At 31.1% G+C, this 26493-nt stretch overlaps 2 protein-coding genes across 2 annotated transcripts; one reads left to right on the forward strand and one right to left on the reverse strand.

Moving 5' to 3' along the window:
• Positions 1-782: 782 nt before the first annotated feature.
• Positions 783-8336, reverse strand: LOC134721838 (protein SYS1 homolog). The gene is made up of 3 exons (XM_063585089.1): positions 8001-8336; positions 7047-7114; positions 783-1072 (listed from the first exon to the last, which is right to left on the reverse strand). The coding sequence occupies exons 1-3, from the start codon at positions 8193-8195 to the stop codon at positions 835-837; spliced, it is 501 nt and encodes a 166-aa protein (XP_063441159.1). The 5' UTR covers positions 8196-8336; the 3' UTR covers positions 783-834.
• A 5183-nt stretch (positions 8337-13519) lies between these two features.
• Positions 13520-25334, forward strand: LOC134721839 (cytochrome c oxidase subunit 4 isoform 1, mitochondrial-like). The gene is made up of 5 exons (XM_063585090.1): positions 13520-13640; positions 15392-15539; positions 16139-16309; positions 23342-23473; positions 25119-25334. The coding sequence occupies exons 1-5, from the start codon at positions 13635-13637 to the stop codon at positions 25268-25270; spliced, it is 609 nt and encodes a 202-aa protein (XP_063441160.1). The 5' UTR covers positions 13520-13634; the 3' UTR covers positions 25271-25334.
• The last annotated feature ends 1159 nt before the right edge of the window (positions 25335-26493 follow it).

The following is a 26493-nucleotide window of genomic DNA, read 5'->3' on the forward strand; positions in this document are numbered from 1 at the left end:
GGCACTATTACACTATTCAGGTCAATAGATATACAATTTATCAAAGTTGCATAAAATTTTGTGAAAGTGTTAGTTATTGTCCCAAAATAGGAAAATCCCCCCTTTTTTAAAGCATAAAAATTCATAACACGGAAATGTAAAATCTGAAATTTATAAAAATTGAAAGGGAGCTTACATCAATAGATATAAACAATTCTACAAAGTTTCATGGACCTTGGTGAAAGCCTTTTAGAGTTATGGTCCGAAGTGTTAAAAATCACCCTTTTTTATGAATAAAGCCCCATAAATCCAAAACTTAAAATCTGAAATTTATAAAAATTGAAAGGGAGCTTACATCAATAGATATAAACAATTCACCAAAGTTTCATGGACATTGGTGAAAGCCTTTTTGAGTTATTGTCCGAAGTGTTGAAAATCCCCCCTTTTTTGTATGAATAAAGCCCCATAAATCCAAAACTTAAAATCTGAAATTAAAAAAAAACGAAAGGGAGCTTACATCAATAGATATAAACAATTCACCAAAGTTTCATGGAAATTGGTGAAAGTGTTTTTGAGTTATTGTCCGAAGTGTGGATGACGGACAGACAGACGGACAACAGTATACCATAATACGCCCTGTCTAAAAGACGACGGACGTATAAAAAGAGCAGGAAGAAAACCTGCCAATATTGAATGACACTTCAAAATTTAGCTTAATAAGACCAAAAGTACAACAAGAGATACTCAATCTTCCAATAACCAGTTTGTTTCAAACAAAAAGTATTAATTTATATATAAAGACATAATTATGATAATGTTTTATATAAATAGCAATAAATACAATATTCAGATTATTTACAAATCAGTTTTAGGTCCCAATAATGGAATTGCTTTCATTTCACTTCTCATGCACAAAAATTCTCCACAAACAGTCATTAATGCTAGTCCAATAACATTTATTATCCACCATGATAAAGTTTGAGGAATGTGGCCACTGTATATCCAACAGCAACAAAAGTGCACAAAATGTACAGTAAAGGCAAAGTCTAAACACAGTTTTGTTCTCTTAACAATAAACCATAACCCAGCAGCACTGAAAAAGATCAAACATATATTGTACATAAATGAAACATACATGTAAATGATTCAAGGGCAAAAAACTACATTTTTTCTGTTGGTTTTCTTTTTTTTTATTTTTCATAAATTCTGGCAAGAGCATGTTTAGAGCTCTAACACTACATTGTTTTCCATATATATATATTTCTATTGCCAAGGGGAATAACTCCTGTAAAATATTTGCTCTTCCAAGACATTGCTGATACATACTATTCTGTAACATACCTATGATGTAAATTTCATACCAATCCCACAAGTACATGTAATGTCATAATGCAATTTTTTTATCTATTTAATATCAAACAGGGGTTACCTGTAAATGGGGACGAAGTCTGTATGAAACAGAATTATTTTTTTGTAACTTTATTATTTGTTAAAAAAAAGAAACGGAAATACCGTCGCGTTTCCGATTTTGGTTCTGTCTTTAGGGATTTGAGTTGTGACGTTATTTAAGTTATGACTTCATATGCAATTTAAACAAAGAAACACTATCATCAGGTAATGTTTTTTCATATCAAGGAATTATTTTTAAAAATTCATAAGGGTTCCGCAAAACCCAGTGTCTCGCCTACTTTTGCTGTAACTCCCAGGCTCAACGAAAATGAGGAAAACAACCTCTTGATACTATCTTTTGATTGTATGAAGCTTCTGTCCAAGTTTGGTAAAAATATCAGGATAGTTTATGAATTGAATAAATGTTTTAAAAACTTTAACTGCAGACTTTATGTAATGTTAATTGGAAAAAAAACTAAGTCCATTTATAAGTAAAATACAGATACACAGGTACCAAATTTTAACAAAATTTCCTTTCTCGATACCAGCTTTTGATCATAAACAAAGTTCTGTCCAAGTTTGGTACAAATTTAAAATAGTATAAGAAAGTTATTAATTTAAAAAAAAAATTTAACACCAAAGTGAATGTGTTGTTTCCTAGCAGAAAACCTAAGTCCATTTTAAAGTATAATACGGAAAAAATGGATTTATTTTTTTACAAAATTTGCTTCTGGATACTATCTTAAGATCATAAACAAGCTTCTGTCCAAGTTTGGTACAAACCCAGGATAGTTAAAGAAAGTTATTAAAATTTTAAAAACTTTAACCACAGAGTGAATGTAATGTTTCCTGGCAGAAAAACTAAGTCCATTTATAAGTAAACTAGAGGCTCTAAAGAGCCTGTGTCGCTCACCTTGGTCTATGTGCATATTAAACAAAGGACAAAATTGTATTTTGGTGATGGTGATGTGTTTGAAGTTCTTACTTTACTGAACGATTTTGCTTCTTACAATTATATCTATCATGAACTTTGCCCATTAGTAACAGAGAACTATATTTGGTAAAAATTTACATAAATTTACCAAATTAATGAAAATTGTTAAAAATTGACTATAAAGGACAATAACTCCTTAAGGGGTCAATTGACCATTTAGGTCATGTTGACTTATTTGTAGATCTTACTTTGCTGAACATTATTGCTGTTTACAGTTTATCGCTATCTATAATAGTATTCAAGATAACCAAAAACGGCAAAATTTCTTTAAAAATTACCAATTGGAGGGCAGCAACCCAACAACCAGTTGTCCAATTCATCTGAAAAATTCAGGGCAGATAGATATTGACTTGATTAACAATTTAACTTCTTGTCAGATTTGCTCTAGATGCTTTGGTTTCATAGTTATAAGCAAAAAACTGCATTTTACCCCTATGTTCTATTTTTAGCCGTGGCGGCCATCTTGGTTGAATGGCCAGGTCATCGGACACATTTTTCAAACTAGATACCCCAAAGATGATTGTGGCCTAGTAGTTTCAGTGGAGATTTTGTAAAAGATTACTTAGATTTATGAAAAATGGTTAAAGATTGACTATAAAGGGTAATAACTCCTAAAGGGGTCAACTGACCATTTTGGTCATTTGACTTATTTGTAGATCTTACTTTGCTGAACATTAATGCTGTTTACAATTTATCTCTATCTATAATAATATTCAAGATAATAACCAAAAACAGCAAAATTTCCTCAAAATTACCAATTCAGGGGCAGCAACCCAACAACCGATTGACCGATTCATCTGAAAATTTCAGGGCAGATAGTTCTTGACCTGATAAACATTTTTATCCCATGTCAGATTTCCTCAAAATGCTTTGGTTTTTGAGTTATAAGCCAAAAACTGCATTTGACCCCTATGTTCTATTTTTAGCGGTGGCGGCCATCTTGGTTGGTTGACCAGGTAACGCCTCACATTTTTTAAACTAGATACCCCAAAGATGATTGTGGCCAAGTTTGGATTAATTTGGCCTAGTAGTTTCAGAGGAGAAGATTTTTGTAAAAGATTACTTTAATTTACGAAAAATGGTTAAAAATTGACTATAAAGGGCAATAACTCCTAAACGGGTCAACTGACCATTTTGGTCATGTGGACTTATTTGTAGATCTTACTTTGCTGAACATTATTGCTGTTTACAGTTTATCTCTATCTATAATAATATTCAAGATAATAACCAAAAACAGCAAAATTTCCTCAAAATTACCAATTCAGGGGCAGCAACCCAACAACCGATTGACCGATTCATCTGAAAATTTTAGGGCAGATAGATCTTGACCTGATAAACATTTTCATCCCATGTCAGATTTCCTCAAAATGCTTTGGTTTTTGAGTTATAAGCCAAAGACTGCATTATACCCCTTTGTTCTATTTTTAGCCGTGGCGGCCATCTTGGTTGGTTAACCAGGTCACGCCACACATTTTTAAACTAGATACCCCAAAGATGATTGTGGCCAAGTTTGGATTAATTTGGCCAAGTAGTTTCAGAGGAGAAGATTTTTGTAAAAGATTACTTTAATTAACGAAAAATGGTTAAAAAATTGACTATAAAGGGCAATAACTCCTAAACGGGTCAACTGACCATTTTGGTCTTGTTGACTTATTTGTAGATCTTACTTTGCTGAACATTATTGCTGTTTACAGTTTATCTCTAACTATAATAATATTCAAGATAATAACCAAAAACAGCAAAATTTCTTCAAAATTACCAATTCAGGGGCAGCAACCCAACAACCGATTGACCGATTCATCTGAAAATTTCAGGGCAGATAGATCTTGACCTGATAAACATTTTTACCCCATGTCAGATTTGCTCTAAATGCTTTGGTTTTTGAGTTATAAGCCAAAAACTGCATTTTACCCCTATGTTCTATTTTTAGCCGTGGCGGCCATCTTTGTTGGTTGACTGGGTCACGCCACACATTTTTTAAACTAGATACCCCAATGATGATTGTGGCCAAGTTTGGTTTGATTTGGCCCAGTAGTTTCAGAGGAGAAGATTTTTGTAAAAGCTAACGCCGGACGCCGGACGCCAAGTGATGAGAAAAGCTCACTTGGCCCTTTGGGCCAGGTGAGCTAAAAACAGAAAAAATGGAATTTTATTTTTGCAAACTTTACTTCTGGATACTATTTAATTTAAACAAGCTTCTGTCCAAATTTGGTAGAAATCGAGTATAGATTAAGAAAGATATTCAAATTTTAAAAACTTTAACATAAGAGTGAATGAAATGTTTCCCCGCAGAAAAACTAAGTCCATTTATAAATAAAAGACAGAAAAAAATAGATTTTATTTTTACAAAATTTACTTTTGGATACTATCTAATGATCATAAACAAGCTTCTGTCCCAGTTTGGTAGAAATCTAGTATAGTTTAAGAAAGTTATTAAATTTTCAAAAACTTTAACCACAGAGTGAATGTAATGTTTCCCCGCTGAAAAACTAAGTCCATTTATAAATAAAATACAGAAAAAATAAAATTTTATTTTTACGAAATTTACTTTTGGATATTATCTTATGATCATAAACAAGCTTCTGTCCAAGTTTGGTAGAAATCTAGTATAGTCTAAGAAAGTTATTAAATTTTCAAAAACTTTAACCACAGAGTGAATGTAATGTTTCCCCGCAGAAAAACTAAGTCCATTTATAAATAAAATACAGAAAAAATAAAATATTATTTTTACAAAATTTACTTTTGGATATTATCTTCTGATCATAAACAAGCTTCTGTCCAAGTTTGGTAGAAATCTAGTAAAGTTTAAGAAAGTTATTAAATTTTCAAAAACTTTAACCACAGAGTGAATATTTGTGGATGCCGCCGCCGCCGACGGAATGTAGGATTGCTTAGTCTCGCTTTTTCGACTAAAGTCGAAAGGCTCATCAAAAATGAAATTGGTATTGTGTTCCTTCCTATTTATACTAGACTGATAAATATATATTTTACTCAAAGATTCATACAAATGAGACCAGAAAGGGGAAGTGCATTGTAGATATCTGCGCAGGTCTTGGATTTCAAAACATGACATTAAAATATTGAACGATTTTGAGTTCATTAGTACAATGAAAAATTTGGGAAATTTTCCCGATATTTTTTTTATTGAATTTTCTACTGTTATTGGAGACTTTGTCGCCATATTATCGCCAAAGGGGATAAACTCTTATGATTTTATTTTTTTAAATTGGCCCAGACATTGCTACTATAAACCTTTGATATAAATTTCATAAATATATGGCACTAATTGTATACTTGAGAGTGCTTACAATGAATTTTCCGACAACAACAAAAAAACATCTATAAGGGACAAAACTTATGTTAAAATCATTGATAAGCATGACAAGTGCTGATTTTAAACGAATTTTTCAAATATAAACCTTTGTTATAACTTTCATAACAATCCTATAGGTGCTATAAAGCTTGGGAGCACTTACAAGATGAAAATACTGATGCTAGATGGATGGACACCTAATATATATCTATAATATACCTATGATACTCTACATGTACATGTATGTCCCTAGTATCACCTCATGCTCATGTGAAAGACAAAAAGTGTAGAGCATTTGTAGAGTGAGACGCTCATATTCCCCGTGTACACAATTTTGCCGTTTTATGATTTTGAGGTGTAAAAACTTCAAAGGATGGTTGAAATGGAAGAAATATGCCGGTAAATTATATTTTTATAAAAAATATGATTATTTCTGAAAAATAGACCAAATTTTGGCACTTACCACTAAGGACCGAAAAACAAACAAGGATTTTCAGTCAATTTCCTGAATGAAAAAAACGAGTTCAAATAAACATTTCTTAATTCTTTGACTGATTGTCCTAAATTTCAGTTTTATCATGTTTATACACCTTTCAAATGTCTACTATTCATCTATAATGTAATTTATTTGATAAATATTGTTGAAAGCTACAGTTATTTGTTTTTAAATAGATGTGTAAAAACGGCAAAACATCAGGAAATTTCAAACACCCTTTAATCCAACTTTTCCGATGATTTTTCATAAAACAAACATGTTTTAAGGCCATAATAAATAATAGGTTTGTTTGCCCAAACGCTACCTACCCAGAAAAAAGCTGCCTACTCAAATTCTTTTATTGTCCTGATTTGAAGAAGTTTTTTTTTTAATCAAATAGGCATGAAAACTAATAAACATCTGATACTTTAATTTCTTTTTTTGAAAAAAAAAAGAAAATGCCTACCTACCTACCCACTGTCTCAACCTTTGGGGAGGGTTTGGGCAAACCAAAATATTTTTAAGTGTGGCCTAAAGCTAAGAATATTTTGCATTTGAAGTGATCTTCATATAGAAATATCAGTATACTTCAAAAACATAAAGACCTGAACATAAACTGAAGAAAACATGGAAAGATACAATGTATGCGGAAAATGAGCACCCCACTCTACCCTTTATTGCTTTAAACAATATTTTATTATATACCAAATATAATGAATTATGTCATTGTATGTTAAAATCTTAATGCCACCCACTTTTTTTTGCACTATTTTGATACTACAGTGTATTATTTCTGTCATCAATGATCTGCTCACATATTTCTTTTTTTGTAATGTTTTCATCATCAATTATCTCAGGATAGAGAAATATCTCATCAAATCCTTTAACTAACTCACCTTGTTAAGCTGTTGAGAAAAAATCCTATTACATTAACCCTCCCAGTATCTTCAAATAGATCTAAATCCTGAAAAGAAAAGAAATATGTTGTTTGTCCATTGTTATGCAGTGGTGGATCCAGGGGGGAGGGATCGGCCCCTGTTATGAACATTTAAAATACACTCTTTTAAAGAAAAACTAATAACAGTCAGGCACTCATCTCATCTCCCATCCTAACTTTGAATCATGTTATTCGCCAAAAAATATAAAACATGTGTTTCTGCTAACATAGTGTTATACTGGGAAAATATGGGACACATGTATGTACAAGTGTACATGTACATGATATAAAAAGCAAAAACACAAAAACACTGAACTCCGAGGAAAATTCAAAAAGGAAAATCCAAAATCAAAGGGCAAAATCAAAAGTCCAAACACATCAAACGAATGGATAACAACTGTCATATTCCTGACTTGGTACAGGCATTTTCTAATGTAGAAAATGGTGGATTGAACCTGGTTTTATAGCTAGCCAAACCTCTCACTTGTATGACAGTCGCATCAAATTCCATTACATTGTACATGTCAACGATGTATGAACAAAACAAACATACTCAAAGAGTAAAAATGTCAAAAATAGGGGTACAGCAGTCAATATTGTGTTATCATCTTAATATCACTATAAAAACAACAAAAAAATGACCAAAATATTAAAGTGATTTATTTGATAAGAAGTGTTTTATAACATGTATAACAGTTTGTTAATTTGGAAATGCATCAGCGCAATTTTAGCGTTACACTGTACTGTTTATATTCTGTACCATTCTGTGATTAAATGAATGCGACTATAACAAATTTGATGTAAATCCGGAAATCCCGAGCTTAGAAACACCCGATCCCGGAGTCCCGATAAAGGTCCTATCCCCCCTCAGAACGAAATTCCTAAGATCAGTGTGGTATTTATAATTACTTACTATCTGTGTAAAAATCTGATCTAAGGAAGCGTCAAAGCGACCAGCAATATCTAGTAGATAAATAAAGACTATGTATGTGGCATAAAACAAGCATTGAAGAGCAATTATCTGTGAAATGATCAGCTTTGGGTCCCAGATAAAACTTCTGAATTGTCCTGGCATCTTGTTCAACCCGTTTTGTATGAGTCTCAGCATCCCACCATGAGGAAATTATATTAGCTCACATATAAATAAATGTTTTATCTCTTTAACTCATTGGACTTTCTATCAAATATATAAATCAACAAATACGACTACATCATATCGGTATCTAGCTCATTGTAGCGTTTGTTTATTGACAAAGATTCTATGCAACAGTCAGAATGATCCTTTAATAAAATTATAAAGATATCACTAAAACACAGAAATAAAATTTTAAAAAAATAAGATAGAACGTACTTGAAATATATAAAAATAACACTTCTTCGTATACCATTGACGATAGTGATCTGAGACTACTATAAGTAGTCTCAGTAGTGATTAAATGATGTTCAAATACTAAATGTGAGAAAAAATCATCTCAATTTAATGGGATAGAAATTGTGGAGTGCAAACGACTCCCTGATTTTCAAACTCGACATTAAACAATAAGTTTTACTTTTAAAGTTAACGTTATTCATATTGTACAAGAAAGCCTTAAAAATGAATAACGTTAACCATATATAGTAAAATTTATTTCAATTAATGATCAAAAGTTTCCTTATCTTTTTTTCATCTATCTTTTTGTTTTAATTATATATCATATGCTCTGACTGCCGTGTTAGATCATGTTAACTGTTAAGATTTTTGTTTCTGTTGTTCCCTTGTTCCCCTCTTATAGTTGATGTGTTTAACTCGCTTTTAGGCCATCGTTAACCCAGATTTGTTTTATCTCAATCTATTTCATACTTTGAACAACGATATACTAATGAAACGTGTACTGTTGACTTCTTTTCTATTATACATGTTATAAGGATTGATTTGTATTGTATAAATTTAACTACATGTTTATAATAATAGAAATCGTTGATCAAACTACAGTAACTATTAGGGCTTACGATACAGTTCTGATCTCATATTGAAATTTTGATGAAAATTTACATACAGGCTATTATTTACCTGATTAAATCAAATATGTAAGAACATATTCACCGTCGTGTGCTACTTTTTGAGTAAAATGAGGTCGAAATGTCAGATATTTTCACAAATTCCGGATTTGTGGACGTATGTTTCCTCTCGACAGAAATACGTTTTTTTTTTATTTTAAAAGATAAACACAAACTGTTTTTTTGTTTGTTAAATTATCTGTAATTTCTGTTTTATAAAAATGTACTTTAAATTTATGCATTTCATTTTTACAAATAACACATATTTATCAATATTCATGAATGCAGAAAAAACGTATTTTTTGCTGTATATTTATCAAAGGATACAATAAAGCGTATGGAACCTAGGTTTTAGAACTAAGTTCAGTGAATTTTAAATGGTATTCATGAGATTTAAACATTTGGATAGATAACTGCATTAGCAATATGTGTAAAAACACATAAATATTATTATTAGTTAAGGAAATGGATGTGCAGTGTTTCAAAAGTCAACATTGGCAGGATTTTGCCTTATTTTATTGCTGTCACATTTTAGTTTACAAATTGCATAATGTAACTCGGTTGATAAATATGTAACACTGTTTATATTTGTAACGGTACATTGATTTTTTTTTTATGAAAACAGGTGAACATATAAAGATTATTCACAAGAAACATGCCGAAAGTTATCAATTTTGAATATTTAATGAATTATGAAAAAAAATATAACGGTGATTATGAAAATTCTAATCAATATTGGTTTTATTATTATAACATGTAGAATTGTGAGCATCACAACTAGGTCGGATCAGAGACATATATATGTTCCGGATCATATGAGTATTTGGACCATACGCGTATGGTCCGACCGTACGCGTATGGTCGGACCGTATGAGTATGATACTCGTTTGGTTATTGACGGGCCGGACCATATATGAGTATTTTGACCATAAAAGTATTTGTTTTTCAATTATATGCATCAGAAAACTTTATAAAAAACATTGATTTCTACATGCAATTGTATTATTTACAATTCAAATACTAGTAGCATTAAATAATTATGCCAAAGCTTCTTTCCATCGCTAATGTATTCTTGCTTGTATGCGTAGGGTGACATTTAATTACTTCCATACGGTACCATAGCTTTTCTTGGGTCCTGGGTCATTCCGTTGTGTCTACGATGATTTTAAAAAGCTCTAGATCTCCAATATCGTAACTAGACTGAAGTGCATCATATCACCAGACAACTTAGAAAATTAAAATAGGGTCCTTGCCGGTAACGTCATTCATTTTTTAACCAAAAAACACGTACTAGTATCAAAATTCTGAATATTTGCACTGCTAAATAAATGCTAATTATATAAAGTTTCAAAAGTAAGCAAATAATTAGACTCTTTATCCTGTCGAATTTTACGTCAGTTTATTTTAAAACAATTGATTCTTGTGTAACAGCACGACATTAAGATATTTTGGAGGTTATCTTCCCAGGTAGACATTTTGCCATTCACTCGATCGTAATAACACATCGAAAAATGAAAAAAAGAGTTTTTACTGTAGTTGTGACTAGTGATGAAATTTACTGTGTGAAACTGCTTATTTCATTTTGTTAATCTTGTTTTTATTAAATTTTTATAGATCTATGAATCATGATAATAAGTTACCTTTGGTAGTATCTTTTTAATGACGCACGTGATAACTAGAAGTAAAACCATACGCGTATGGTCGGACCATATGAGTATATACCCATATGGTCATGACCATACGCGTATGGTCCAAATACGCATATGGTCCAAAACATATATATTATGTTAGCGGCAATAAGTGAAATTAGGCATTAAGCTTAAATCCTAGGCAATAAGCTAACGCCTAGGCAACTGAAGTCTATTGCCTAAATAATGTTAGGCATTAGTCTTAAATCCTAGGATTTAAGCTTAAATCCTGAAAAATGTGTGCAGGCATTAAGGTTAATGCCTAAAATATAAATGCGAGTAAATAAAAGACATGTATTCATTTAGATAAAAATACATTTGTTACATAATAACATTATAAGAACTGAATTTTAAAATGTCATCTACCAGAAATAAAATCACTTTTAAAATATGTTATTTTAGATCAAAACTCATCAAATAATACTTGAGAAAATATGGCTGTAAACAATAATTGGTGAAAAAAAATCTTATGCTCTCTTATGGTGGTGCACTTCTTTTTTTGCTACGACCCTTTGAAAGTACCAACTTTAGATTATTTTCAAATTTTTATTAATTTTTACATATCTTTGGGCTATTATCGTAAAAAAATCACTATACAACTTTTTTCCCCCCGTATTTTCAATGAAGATGAAGTGAATCAATCTGAATAAATTTAACTAAAGAAATCTATCAAATAAGTTTTATCATATATTTAGGCTTTTTCGTGTCAAATTTCCAATGGTGTCAATAAATTTTGTAAATTAGTGATTTTTCTCTGTTTTATGTTTTAGTACAAAATGCATATTGTTTCAGCATTTTTGTTTTAAATGATTAAAAAATTACATATCTAAGAATTGTGAAAAGAAAATAGTGATAGGGGATGTACATTTGTTCATGTTTCTGGTATAATCATTTTTTGTACCTTCATCCGTTTTCTAAAAAATTGCTCAAAATACTGACTTGATTGATAATAAAACTTGAAAATTTGTTACTCAAAAATTTTTATTATACAGTAAATACACAATTTTTCACAGAATGAAGTTTGAGTATAACTTTTTTTTTTAAATTATTGATACTTTCCACTAGTACCACATGTTTAGGAAATAATTCCAGAGCGAGAGTGAAACGTCAGAAAAATACATCCTTAATTCTGTTTTTTTTACTAAAATTACTAAATAAAATTTGAAGATCTGTCAAATGAATAAGACATAGACATAAAGCTTTATTTAGAGTCGGTATAAGCAAGCAATTACAAACATAAGCTCTGAAGAGCTTTTAAAACCGACATAACAACAAATAAAACAAAACATACATATCGAGTCATGCACACAACATTAAACATATATATATATATAAAGCAAGAGTTCAATCAGTATATAAACATGCAGCACAAACGTTCTTTAAGCATCTTACAAGTTTAACACATACTGGTACATGCAATTATGAGATAAAAACACAAAAGCACAAATGAAATGGTTTGCACATAAAAAGCATAAAAGCACATTAAGTTTCTAAAATTAGCACAAAAGCAGCAGAAGCACTATAGTAAAGATATTAGAATAAATTTGCCATGCTGAAATTAAAGCAACAAAACAAAAATTAATAAGCAGAGATTAACTGGTTTTGCAGGCATAGCATTGGCATGAGCTGCCAGACCAAGAATTTATCAAGTTCTTGAATTGATTTAAAGATGATTGCTTACGAAGCTCATCTGGCAGCTCATTCCAAAGCCTAGCACCCGCATACCTGAAGGATTGTAGGCCATATGCAGTTGTTCTTACATGTGGTAGATCTGCTGTATTCTGGTATCTGAAAGAGTAAGTGTTTTCCTTTAAGTGAATCAAATCATGGAGATACACAGGACAATCTTTATTTATAATTTTGAAAACTTCAATTGCCAAAGATCGCATTCTTCTTACTTTTAAAGATGGTAATTTTGATTTGCAGAGTAGATCTTCATAACTTGCTGAATGGTCTTCGTAGATAAACCTTAGTGCTCTCTCTTGAATTTTCTCTATCTTTTTTGTATTTACCTCCCCACAAAAGTGCCAAACTAGTGGGCAGTAATTAAAGTTGGACATTATGAAAGAATAGTAAATTGTTAATTTTCCGAGTTTAGTCAGGTGTTTACCTATTCTTTTTAATACATTTAATTGTTTGGATGCTTTTTTACATATTATAGAGACATGTTCATTGAAATTTAGTTTAGAATATATATAAATACATATAATATTAGGAGTATTATTAAGAAACTATATGAAGAATAAATCACTAGATAACAATAAGTTCTGAAGTTAACTTATTGCCTAAAGTTATGTTCGGCAATAGGCTGAATAATCATCATCAGATTTCAGGTAATAAGCTTAATGCTTGAAAATTTCAGGCAATAACTTAATGCCTAGGCGTTAGCTTATTGCCTATGATTTAAGCTTTAAAATGCCTAATTTCACTTATTGCCGCTAACATATATATAATTTATGTCTCTGGTCGAATAGCTAAAACAATCATACGACAAAACAAAAAATGTGGTAAGGGGGACTGGTAAGAATTGCAATTAGAAATACGCTTATTATGTGAGAAAGGACGTATATTCGATTGGTAGTTATACATCCTTGATGTGAGCATGGAAGTATTATACTTCCATGATGTGAGTCATAAAATATGTCTTTTATATGTACTTGGGGGAGGTGTATTCTTTTTATATATTTTGTAGTATTCGGTTATACTGTATAGCTCTCCAAAGTGAACAATCTCACGTATTCATATTCAACTGTCCATATTAAGAAGCGCTTGCTGGATCAAGACTTTTCGAGAAACTACGTGATTTGGGTACTCGCTGGTGAATGAAAGTAAGAAGATTTTATGCACTCTGTCGATTATGGGCAGATAAGATTACCTTTATACTCAACTATCTAGATATTTGTCTTTGTTTATCGGTCACATATTTTGAAAATTTCCTTTTGTGATTTTGATGAAGGACTGCGAGTAATTTTACCATTTATGATTTGATGACCTTCAACACTTGAAGTTGAACCACGAAAATTATAACACTAACAGTAACAGAGTGTGAAAGATGATCATCCCTATATATGTTAGCCTTAATGAATCTATAGATATTCATTCCATGTTTTAACTTAAACAATTTGGTAATGTTTAAGGTTCATCATAAGGAATTGAAAAATATGTCCGTGTTTACACCTCAAAATTTACTATGAGTACAGACAAACTGGTACATCTAGGAAAGTTTTAAGGCATGGCAGGAACTATATATATAAAAGTTATATGAAGTCTACATTTCAGAAAATTCAAAACTTACCGTGATTTTGATGTCCATTTTTTTCCGTCTGCCGAAGATAGCAAAATAAACAAACACCAGAGTTTCATGTGATACGGTCCACTCAGTTACACAGTTTAAATTACCTTTTTTTCTGTAGATGTCTATTGTCCATCTATTGTCCATTTAAATCAATACTACTCACAACATATATTATACCAGGGGAGATTCTCAAACCACTTTCCCAACTTAGTTTATTTTAGCACCTTCGGCAGGAACGAAAAAACTGGATAGCAAAATCTAGTAAAGTTTATAATTTGCTAATACATAAAATGCATTTAGAATTTATATATCTAGTTCCTGCCATCCCTAAAAACCTTTGCCAGTGCATAGGTTTGTCTGTACTCAGAGAAAAATTTGTGAGGTAAACACGGCCATATTTTTCAATTCCTTATGATGAACCTTAAAATCATTAGACATGTTAGACTTTAGCTCAGGTCGGTAATGGTTGCATAAAAAAATTCTTACATTTGTAATGAATGCAGACTAATTCTATTTGACTGAATTAATTTTGATAATCATTAGGCCTAACACAAAAAAAGATGTGTGTTTCCTGTAGTGGTACCCACCCTATTTTTAAAGCTAACGAATAACATAGTTACATATGTCATATCTTAATGAATGTTTTTTTTGGGTTATTTTCCAATAAGGACTGTTAAAGTCAGAATGTCCCTCCCATACATTGCCATAGATTTAATGTAAAAAAAAACCGCTTAAGTAAAAAAAAATCCATATCTACCAATAATTAAGCTTGAATGTAATTTTTGTAATCATCAGTTTATATTCATATATTTGATAATGACTAAACACAGATGAATAAAATTAAATATTAACTATGGATAAGTTTTGAAAATGATACAATTTTTTACATTGTTGTATTGAGCCTTCCACAATTTCAATAACTTACATGGGGAAAAGTATACAAACCTTGTGATTTCAATTTTTCTGTCTTATTTTTAGCTAAAGTGTGCTCCATTTGCACCCATTTCTGGCAGGTTCTATTTTGGAGAATAAAACTGTAGACTATTATTTATATACAACCCCTTATTAAGTACAATGTACATACTATTCTTTGAAATATCCTGAGGAGTCTTTTTCAACATGCATGACATGTTGAAATAATAAAAGATAGTGAAAGTTACATTTTATTTTTTTATTTATCCACATCATTTGGCATGTTTGGTGTCTTGATTGACAAATAAAAATTGTTGGTGTGCATGTAATACTAATTTATTAGTCATACTAAATGTACTGTTTGTGTTGTAGGCAACAATGAGTTTTCATATACTTAAGTCCTCTGCTAGAGCTGCCAACAAAGTACCTTTGAGATCTGTGTCAACTACCTCAGTATGTAAACAACAAGAAGTTGTAACCCTTTCACAGGCACAAAAAGATAAATTTTACCCAAAAATAGGTAAGTTTAATACTTATATGAATAAGTATGATTTATAACAAATATGGTAAATTTAATACACAAACTGAAAAAGATGAATCATGATTCAAGTCACTCAAAGTAAAAAAAAATGTATAAGTTTAATACACAAACAACAATACATAAGCTATACCCCCTAAAATGGATAGTTTTATTCACAAACAGAAAAAGGATAAATTTTACGCCAGAATACAAAAGTTTATTTCACAAACAATGAGAGTTTTCCATTAGTCAAAAGAGGTTAATCTTACCATCTTGGCATGGTTTGCACACTTTGACAACAATCTTTCAGTACATGTAAATGCAATGTAGTCACTTTTAACTCATATTTTGTTGTGTAAGTAATTTGGTACATAGTACCTGTTTTTGGATTAAAAAAAATCCCAAAACACTAAAACTAAGCACAAATATTATACAAGGAAAGAGTAGTGCTAGTGATTGATTTTATATTATAATGAGCACCAGGACCAGTTTGACTGTCATTTGGAATATAAATCCATAAAATAAATGACGGGAATTAACAATAACTTCTAACTTTCTTTGCTATTGTGACTAAGTACAGCATCATAATTTTCTTTCAGGAAACCGAGATATTGTGGGTAGTGGCTACAGTGTCAGACCCTGTTATGAAGACAGAACAGATTATCCATTCCCAGCACTCAAGTGGAAGGCCAACACCCCAGATGTAGTAGCTCTCAAAGATAAAGAATTAGGAGAATGGAAGAACCTAACCATGGAGGAAAGAAAAGATTGTACGTATACATCAGGTGTCCAAGCATGTCAACTCTAATAAATAAAAACATTATAAACAAAAGGATCAAAGGTTCCCATAATTTTAAAGTTGAAGTCTGATCAAAAGTGGTGTCAGTCTATAAAACATTACCAATTGATGCTTAAAATACAATATTGTAATCTCAATTCTAATGAAACCGGTAGAAAACAACGGTAAAATATATATTTAAAATCTGACACATGTTGTCGGCGCTTGCACATATGCTTTTATCATGTATATATCATCAATTTTGATTTGATGCCAGGAAAATGAGTGGCATTATCCAATCAAAATGAATATACAAACGATGTTGATTGGAAAATCTATTGAATCTATATAAACATACTTGAGAATGAATTACCTTTATTTACATGACAATGTTATTACAAATCATGCAAATGTACCAGCATTCATTGAGAAAAACTGATTCTAAGGCTAAGTAGGTGTACATTTATGTATATTTGTAAAATTATAATTTCTTAAAACACAATTTCTTGTACTGTGGATTCATTATAATTCGTGGGATACCAATATTCGTGGCTTTCGTGGGTACTGGTGAACCACGAAATTAAATGTTCCATGAATAACAAATTTTCTGTAGGCTTGTATGTAGACTTTGGCAAAACCACGAAATTGAATAGCCACAAACTTTTCCATAATCCACGAAAATTGGTACCCACGAAAATAATTGAATCCACAGTAGTAAGTAAGTTAGTTGCCAATTGGTCTGTCAAAAAAAGGTATTGATGAAAATAAATCAGATTTCTATAGATTGATGATCTTTGAATAGACTGATGATGATCAATGATGGATCCAATATAGACAACATTTCAAAGGTCTCAATTATTAGTTAAACCATGCCCAGATTGCTTAGTTTATCACAATTTAGTCAACATGGTCAATAATAAACAATACATGTATAGAACTTATCTATGATGGTCTGTATTGTGTATGCGGCACACAAAGATATAAAAAAGTTATAATTTACGAAATCTTCAGAGTGAAATATTTTGTTGTAAACTTTATTTCAGTTGCTGCTTCTATAACTGATGTAGCTCACACATATCATACTAAATAATGGTGCACTTTAGATCCACTTCGTGCTCTGGAAAGCCATTTCCAACTGGTAATGCTCCAAAAGTGTCAGTGGCAGCATTTATAAGCTACACCTGCTTTCTGTTAACATCTCACTTCTTTGTTATCATAAGACATTTAAGATACATGTACATGTACATATTTGTATTATTGTATCTGATGAAGTGTCTGACACATCCTTTGGATGAAAAGCTAAGAGAAGTTATAAATGAAAATTTTGAAATGTACATTGATATACTGTGGATTCATTTATATTTGTTGGATACCAATTTTCATGGATTTCGTGGGTTCAGGAGAACCCTGAATTCAAATGTCCAATGAATTACAAATTTTCATAAGGAATGAGTGTAGACTTTGCCAAAACAACGAAATAAAATATCCACAAATATGCAAGTTTTCCTGAAACCAAGAAAAATGGTACCCACGAAAATAAATGAATCCACAGTTTATATGTAATTCGTGCAAAGGAGTGCATTTTTTTTAAGCATAATTCTTATTAAGGAAAATATTTTAAAGAGTACTTCCTTTGACAAATCAATGCCGATGCTTACCTGTCTTGTAATATCACATTTAAAAAAAACATTCACTAATCTACTGAATAACCTAAACTCATGTGTATAAAACACGCTGTTTATAGTTGTATGCATTGCTTTATAAATGTGGTGTAGCCTTCACTTTTCAAGATAAATTTTATGTTAATTAAAACGTATAGTGATAAGTGGTCCATCTTGTTATAGACATGTTATAAAGGACATTTTCAACAACATTTTCATCGCAGAGAAAAAAGATGCAACATGGAAAAAGTCTGGAAACTTGATTTATAATTTGTTAACATGCAACTTCCATTTACATATAGGTACACAATTTACTTTCCTTACAAATAAGGGTGAAAATAAAATCTTTTGTTATATACATGTACCTGTACTACATGTATGTCACATTGGATGAAATACGAAAGCTTGCGTCTTAAAAATATATAGTTTACATAGGCATAGAAGTTAATAATTATAGGTCCTGTACCATCTTCAACAAGGAGCAAAAGCCATATGGTTTTCAGATGGTACTTTTTCTATAAAGTAAGGTAGACAAATAGCCACTTGTCTTATACTTAGATTAAGTCTTAATTTGAAAATGATTTGTTAAGAGTTATTGAAAACTGTCTACTATGACCTGCTTTATAAAGCTTAAGGCAAATGTAAGTGCACACACTTATAATCAGTGTATATACTAATGCTGTTAATATATGGACATCTAAATTCCTTTCTAACATTCAAAATCTGTAAAAAGAAAACAAATGTAAAAGAACCCCTCAATATATTTTGAAAACACTATATATTTTACAAAATATATAGGCTCAATATGTTAGTCATTTGTGTGACTGCTTGCATGGGAGCTTGGTGAAATCTCAGGCTTTGCTTATGCTTTTAACCTCTTGACCAATGACTGTGTGTTATTACCATGACATGGGGTCAGTAAAATGTTGTATGTTGATAATTGTATGATATTCCAAGGAAGCACTTTGGAAAAGAAGACATACAAGTGTGTCACATGAAGGATAGATACATCACAGCTTGTGTTGTATATATACATGTATTTGATGGCTTAGCTTCAATAAAACTTTTAACAACAGGATAGTTCTGTATGAGGTATTGTTTTGTATGCTATGATGTTGATCAGCAGTCAAAAACATGTACTTCCAGTTACATAAATGAAGTTATTTTTTGGGATACGATTGCTGTCAAGCAATCTGTAGACTTTTACCATTGACCATATGACACACTCCCTCACGTCATTCGTTTTATTCTAAACATTCGGCAACATCTCAGATTCTTATGATTGTCTTGCTTTAAAAGGTAAAAACAAGCAAAACAATTGAACATAAACAACTTTCCTGTAATGTTTTACTCATAATCTTCATGTGTGATATTTTCCTTGACTTATATGCGTGTTTTTAACAATACGGAAAATCAGAATTAAACAGTATTTATATTTAGTGTTTTTATAAATTTAGAAACACGTCAGAGGGAATTCCCAAATTTTGATAACTTGCGAGAGTTCTCTGAAAGCCGATCGATAATTCTATTTCTGTCACAAGAAATGAAGTGGAGTATTTCTATATTTTACCGTTATGAAACTGATATTTGATACTGTACTCTCATAAGGAAATGGAGAACCATTCATCATATCATTTAATAAACGTTCTTGTTCCAAATCGCAAGTCGCGGTTTGTTTTTTAATGTCCATGCGTGGTCTCACTAATTAGAGACAAAAAGAATTGTAGAGACAAAAAGCGTCAAGAAGCGACAAGAAGAATAATATTAGCAACAAGAAACTATTTAGCGACAAGAAAACATTTTTTTTATTTATATTACTTATTCGAAATAAATATTAAAAAAATATGCAAAAGAAAACAATTTCAACGACAGAAAAGTTAATTTTGATAGGGGGAAAAATGAAACTTGTAAATCTAATTCAATTGCTACATTTATTTACATGATATTTTACAAGGTATCACAGGAAGTATATTTTGTCTTTTTGTTTTTTTTTAAAACCATTTTTGTACAATATATAATTAACTTGGAAAATGCATTATTTGTGCATAATTGTCCAGAAAATACACAAATTGTGAAATACAAATTAACAACTGAAATCAAACAAGAGGAAAACATAATTAAAATGTGAATATTTTTCATCATTTTATTTAGTGTATTGTCTCATTTAATGATATTTATCATGTTTATGCATATAGATTGAAGATTAAAGGAAACTGATGACAATCTTGAGTTTTCAACAGGTGTTCACTATTCCGTACAATAATTTTATATTCTGGTGCGTGTAATTGATGAAGGTGTTAATGGATGTTATTGTTGCAATAAAACAAAGGACACGCACCTAGTTAATCTCATTTGTTGCTCTTAATTGTGTATTACCTTAGAGTGAAGCCACAGCTAATGTTGGTCCTATCAGGAAAAATTAATTGTACAGTTAGGAAGGAAATAATATTTCATGTTTTTGTTTTATTAAATCCTTCAAAAGGAAGGTGACAAATCTTTGTTTTTATTTTCATTTTATAGCGTTTACATTTCCTTTGCTCTTACACATGTTTAATTTCTACATCTATCAATATGATAATAAAAAGTACACAATCTCTTCATCGATTTTTTTTTTTATTTCTTCATCTTTCAATATAATCCTTGAAAATATTTTAATGTATGTGATAACAAAATGTATTCTTGTCGCTAAATAGCTTCTTGTTGCTTTTTGTCACTTATTATTTTTCTTCTTGTCGCTTCTTGACGCTTTTTGTCGCTAATTAGTGAAACCCCACATGCGTGTAGTTTTCCTGATTTCAAGGGGTATCAGATTGAGTGATTCCCCGCTTCATTGATTAATTTGAAACTCATGGGATTCTTTCTATGTCTGTCTGCATATGGAGGGCTATTGTTGTTGCATAATTTTAAATCACATGCATAATTTAAATTAAAATAAATGTTTCATCGTAAAATTTACCTATAACACCCCTTAAGCAGAAATGGAATCTTCCATGTTATCGTTTCGAGTTGTCTCCCTTTTCGAAGTATTCGTCAAGAAGAATTAACTCGTTAATGCCGGTAAACGCCGTATTATATTAAGAACGATCTCAATGTAAACAGAGGAGTGTGTACGGAAAGGAGTCGTGCCCTCTGACCCAAAGGAACTTCAATAATTAAAAGAGTAAGAAATGGGGTTCCTCCTAAACTGGTCCGCCGTTCTATATATAGCTTCGCACCGAAGGTCAGTGTAGCGATAAGTGAACACAATAGGGGTCCAGTTTAGGGTTCCTCCTAGAATTACGGTGATAAGATACGGAAGCAAGTTAACTCGTACCACGGCATTGGAACCAAAAATGTTAACTTGTACTACTGGGAAGTCGTAACATTCAGAAAAATATATAAAAAATAAGATGTTTTATGGGTTTCTGTTTGTAAACTTAATAGAAATAAAGTTGAATTACTTGAATTTTACACAGGAGTTAAATGAAAACTTCGACAAAAATAAAGAATGTTTTAAAGCATTAATGTTTTAACTGATCTTTCAAACTAGAACATAGGCGGATCCAGCCCCCCCTTTTTTTGTGGAAAAAAATTGGTTGATAATAAAGGGAATCATTGAAGCATGACTGGAGCGGGCCCCCTCTTAGGTCAGTCAGCGGGCTCCCCCTTAGGAAAAGTTCTGGATCCGCCACTGTAGAACTTAATCCAAAGGAAAGTTAAAACATTGCTTTAACTGTACCTTATTAAAATTGAACATGTTGAATATGTATATATCCAATTTAAGTTAATTAAAGCTGTAATCCATGATCACAAATTGAATGCTATGTTTACAATTGTTGAAAGCCATGTGCTTTTTTTGCGGGGAAAATGCGGACCCCCTTAACAGGAATCAGTTAAATTTCATTGTTACATTTATTTATAGAGTAAGACAGTTAAAATAATTTTGGCAATCATTTTGACTAACTGCTAAGATTTAATTATTCATGAAAAATTTTCTTCGGGTGAAACTGTATATACCTTAATTATCTACATCTGCCACAGTATTTTCTATCCAATATACAAGGAACATAAGCTACAAATTGGTCATTGTACTTTCAAATTATATACATTTTACAGACTTAAGAGGTTTTGGGTGAAAGTAACGTATATCATGTATATTCATCATTTAACACCATTTGAATGCATTTCAATAAGTTGGTACGAGTTAGCAATGGTACGAGTTTGCATTGGTACAAGTTTTTTTTTTAATGGTACGAGTTTACAATGGTACAGGATAACTATAATTCGATAAAACACAATAAGTACATGGCTCATACACTTGTAACGGGGATTGGCTATTCTTTAAGTTGAGTGACTATTCAGATTGTTACATTTTGCATGTGCAGTTGAATTAGTTTAGAAAATAATACTATCAAGCTGTACCAGGGTTACCGACCAAAAATGCTTGAGACTCGCGCATGTTCATGCTTTTTTGCAACAGTATTCTTGGATCTATTTCTTTCCTTTTTGATCTTTTGAATTTTGGCCAAATCTCATGCATTTGTTTAATGAAAATTTGGCAGAACTGCTATACATGTGTCAATGAAAACTATGGCAATCGTATCCCTCAGAGCATTCTGCTCTTTGATTTTATAATGACTTTTAAGTTAATTTTAATCACCAATGGTGACAGTGTACTACCATGACTACAGGACTCAAAGAATCCAATCTTGAGATGGGTTTCTTTTAAGGTACTTTCAGAATGTGGTCACTATGACAACCAGCTGTTATAGTATTAACTTGACTAAAAAAACAAAACTGTAGCAATTTAAATAGGTCAAGTCATTATTATACTTTGATTGGTGATTAGTCACAAATGGTCAGGTAAAAATCGATATATTTACAAATTGAACTTTTAGAAGTTATATAATTTATTCATGGTTATAACGTATTGTAAGACATTTTAAACTAATAGGTGAGTGATACAGGCTGTGTTTGGTCTGAAATGTAATTATATGTATGTATAATCTATGGTGGGTTTTTTTCAAAACAAAGTCAATGTATTCTTTTATTTTATACTAGAAAAAATTTCCAGATACCCTAAAGAGTGTTTTTTTTAAATATATTGAGGGGTTCTTTCATATTTTTTTTTTCTTTTTTTTTCTTTTTTTTTTTTACAGATTTTGAATGTTCGAAAGTAATTTAGATGTCTATTTTGTCTAATTATTTTTTAAAGAAAACCCAAGAAAACCTGGATAGTAGTACTAGTTCAAATATCGATCAATGCAATAAATAGACTTATTGAAATATGGGAAACAATGTCCAGAAATCACAGTTATTCGAACCAAAATATATATTAGGTGGTCTATGAATAGTTTATTTATATCATGTATTTTTATTTTCAGTGTATAGAGCAAGTTTCTGTCAGACTTTTTCTGAGATGAATGCCCCAACAGGTGAATGGAAACAGATTTTCTCTGCTACCCTGTTGGTCTGTACTGCATCAGCTCTGTGGATGTGGTGGTGTGAACACTTTAGTAAGTTTATAAACACCAGTATAAAAATAGGAGTACATGATGTACTATAAAATCAGAAAATTAATGCAAATAATGTGACGAGGTGAATATTGCAATACAAAGAATTCACATTTTGATATCTGATACATATATCTGTATGCAAACTCAATAAATAGGAAGTATTTATCTTCCATTTTTGTCCATTCATCAACAAATTGCAATAACAAATGCATGCAATAGTTTCTGAACTTACATAATTGAATATGAAGGCTGATTAAAATCCAATGATTACTTATTAACTCTGCCTTTGATTGGTTATAGACAGAGAATGTAATAATCTTGCAAATACAAATTGATTAGATTTTATACTTTTTAGTAATAATGAAATGTTGTATAAAAGGGGTGCTATAATTTTTGGGAAGCAGTGCTATACAGTAACAAATATGCAATAATTTGTTTTTCACAAAATATGAACCACTTTTATTGCAGAATTCACAAAATTTTAACCTCACTAGTTTATTTTGGGGAAATTCCATGCAATCAGAACCCTATGGTACTGACTTGATTTCTAAATCTGCTAAGGTTGATCACCCCTTTTGAAATACACAAAATTTGGTGTATTGATCATACCAATTTAAACATCCTCAAAATGATCATATCCTTTAACGATTCCAGAAATTTATCAATGAAATATATGCTCCGATATTCAAGTGACAAAATGATTCTACGCTTGTTTAAAAAAATTTACATAAGTACAAGGTGAAGTAATCTAATGTCTGTTCTAAAAAATAATTTATCAATGATGTCATTGTAAAGTAATCTAAAATATTGGAGTTATCTCCCTTTGTCCATTCATGATTCATGATAGTTACATCAACTACAACCAATGTACTTACTATACAATGCAACATTTAGTTTTAATTCCCACTGAAAAATGAAAGCAATCTTTAGTACCCTTCCGTGCTTACACACACTTTTTTGGTTTACAAACTGTGAACCACATTACATTATTACCTTCAGATTTCATAAAATGTGAATCACATTAGTTACAGACTTCACAAAAATGTGAACCACTATGATTACAGATTTAACAAAATGTATGGATTTATAAAATGTGAACTACATTAATATTCATGTTATAGATTTCATGAAATGTTAGACACATTAATTATAGGTTTCACAAAATGTGAACCATATTAATAACAGAATTTGAAAATTGTGAACCTCATTTATTATAGAAAAAAATTGAAAAAATGTGAACCAAATTGATTAGACATGTTAGAGGGTACAGTATAATAAGAATTCTAGGCCTAAATTAATATATTGTTTGTTTCCCCAATACCGACCTTGCTAAGCCAGGTGTGGGTAGGTAGGTAGGGAATAATTTTATTTTACCTAAAAGCTGGAACAATGCCAGTTGATCTGGTAAGCATGAAAATTGTAAATGAATAAAATAATATTTGACTAGGTTTGGACAATAAAATTTTATGAGTAGGACTGTTTTTGCAGGGTTGGTTAGAATTGGGGAAACGGGGAAACAAACAATATTTTATTTTAGGCCCTACATATGAAAATTCTGTTGAAAGTAAGTATGGCATTTTACTTTTCTATTAATTCTGTGAAGTTTTGATTGGATACATTAATTGCAATGTTTTCTTTCTTTCAGTCTTTGCTAAACAGCTACCAGAAAGTATGACCCCAGAATATAAGAAGAAGGTCATAGAAAGAATGATCAAACAAGGTCAACAACAGATGACCGGTATCAGTGCACAGTATGACTTTGAAGAAAAGAAATGGAAGGGAAATAAATGGTGGTGAAAGACTTGTTTATATGTCAGTGTTCTTACATATTGTGTAATTTAAAATAAATATTATGAAAACATTTGTTTTTGGAAAATGACGCAGTCATTGTTCCATAACTGCCGACCTGATTTCTCTGCCTACCGCGCTTGGTTTCGTATCTACTAATTTCAATACAAACTGGAATGTGCTTGTGTTATCATTATGCATGAGCATTGTGTAGTAATCAGCCAGGAACCAGTTTACAAACTAACTGGTTTCTGTTTGTATTCCACTACAGTCGAACAAAGTGTTGTAGTTTGACAGGAACCAGTCCAGAATTTTGTAAACTACAAAACGTAATCGGTTATTATCATTCCGTTTTGGTGTTTCATACCGACTTATATGGTTTGAATAAGCTTAAGACCCTTCAAACATTAATGTGATAGGTATATTTAAGACTGTTTTACAAAAGGATGAAACTGTTTTGCTTTAAAAGTCGTACTATAGTGATATATGTTATGTACGGATTTCCACTCTCACCGGTTAATTTCTTCTTTTACACGTGCTTTTGAAACTTCCTGTTTAAACATCGCAAGTTTTAAAATTGTTTTTTGAGTGAATTAAACTTATTTTAACAATCACGAAGCGTTCGGGAATCATTTCAAGCAGTTTCTTCTTCTCTTTGATGATGGAAAATAGGTTTTCTCAAGAAAATACCGCAAACGATCGCAGAGGAATTGAAACGTACAAGTCAAGTCGGCACCTGGTTAAATTGGCATCTAGTCAAATCGGTACCTATTTGACGTCAATTCGGCTTCCAATAATATTTATTATAATATTTTCTATTCAATTAATTAATAACTGTTACCAAGTACATAGTGAAACCAAAGTGAATATGTTGTTGTGTATAAAAGTAAACAACGAAGCTATTGTTTTAACCATTAGACAATTATTAAAATTAAATGGAAAACTATGAGTCCCTTTCAATAAATCAAACTTTCATGCCAAATAATTAGCAAATTTAAGGTGGTTTTTTTTTCAGTAATGTTTAAACAGCATTAAACAAACAATCCTGTAAAAGACTCAACTGGTTAAATAATGCATAAAAATATCCAATATCTCATGTATTAGTCCAAATAATAATGACGTCTGACAAGGCTATTTTATTTTTTTCTGGGACGCCTTCCTAAGACGTTCGTAGGAAGGCTTCCTAAGAAGGCGTCCCAGAAAAAAATTAACATAGCCTTGTGGTCATAGGA

Source organism: Mytilus trossulus, chromosome 6 (genome assembly GCF_036588685.1).
Source record: "Mytilus trossulus isolate FHL-02 chromosome 6, PNRI_Mtr1.1.1.hap1, whole genome shotgun sequence".
Classification (NCBI taxonomy): domain Eukaryota; kingdom Metazoa; phylum Mollusca; class Bivalvia; order Mytilida; family Mytilidae; genus Mytilus; species Mytilus trossulus.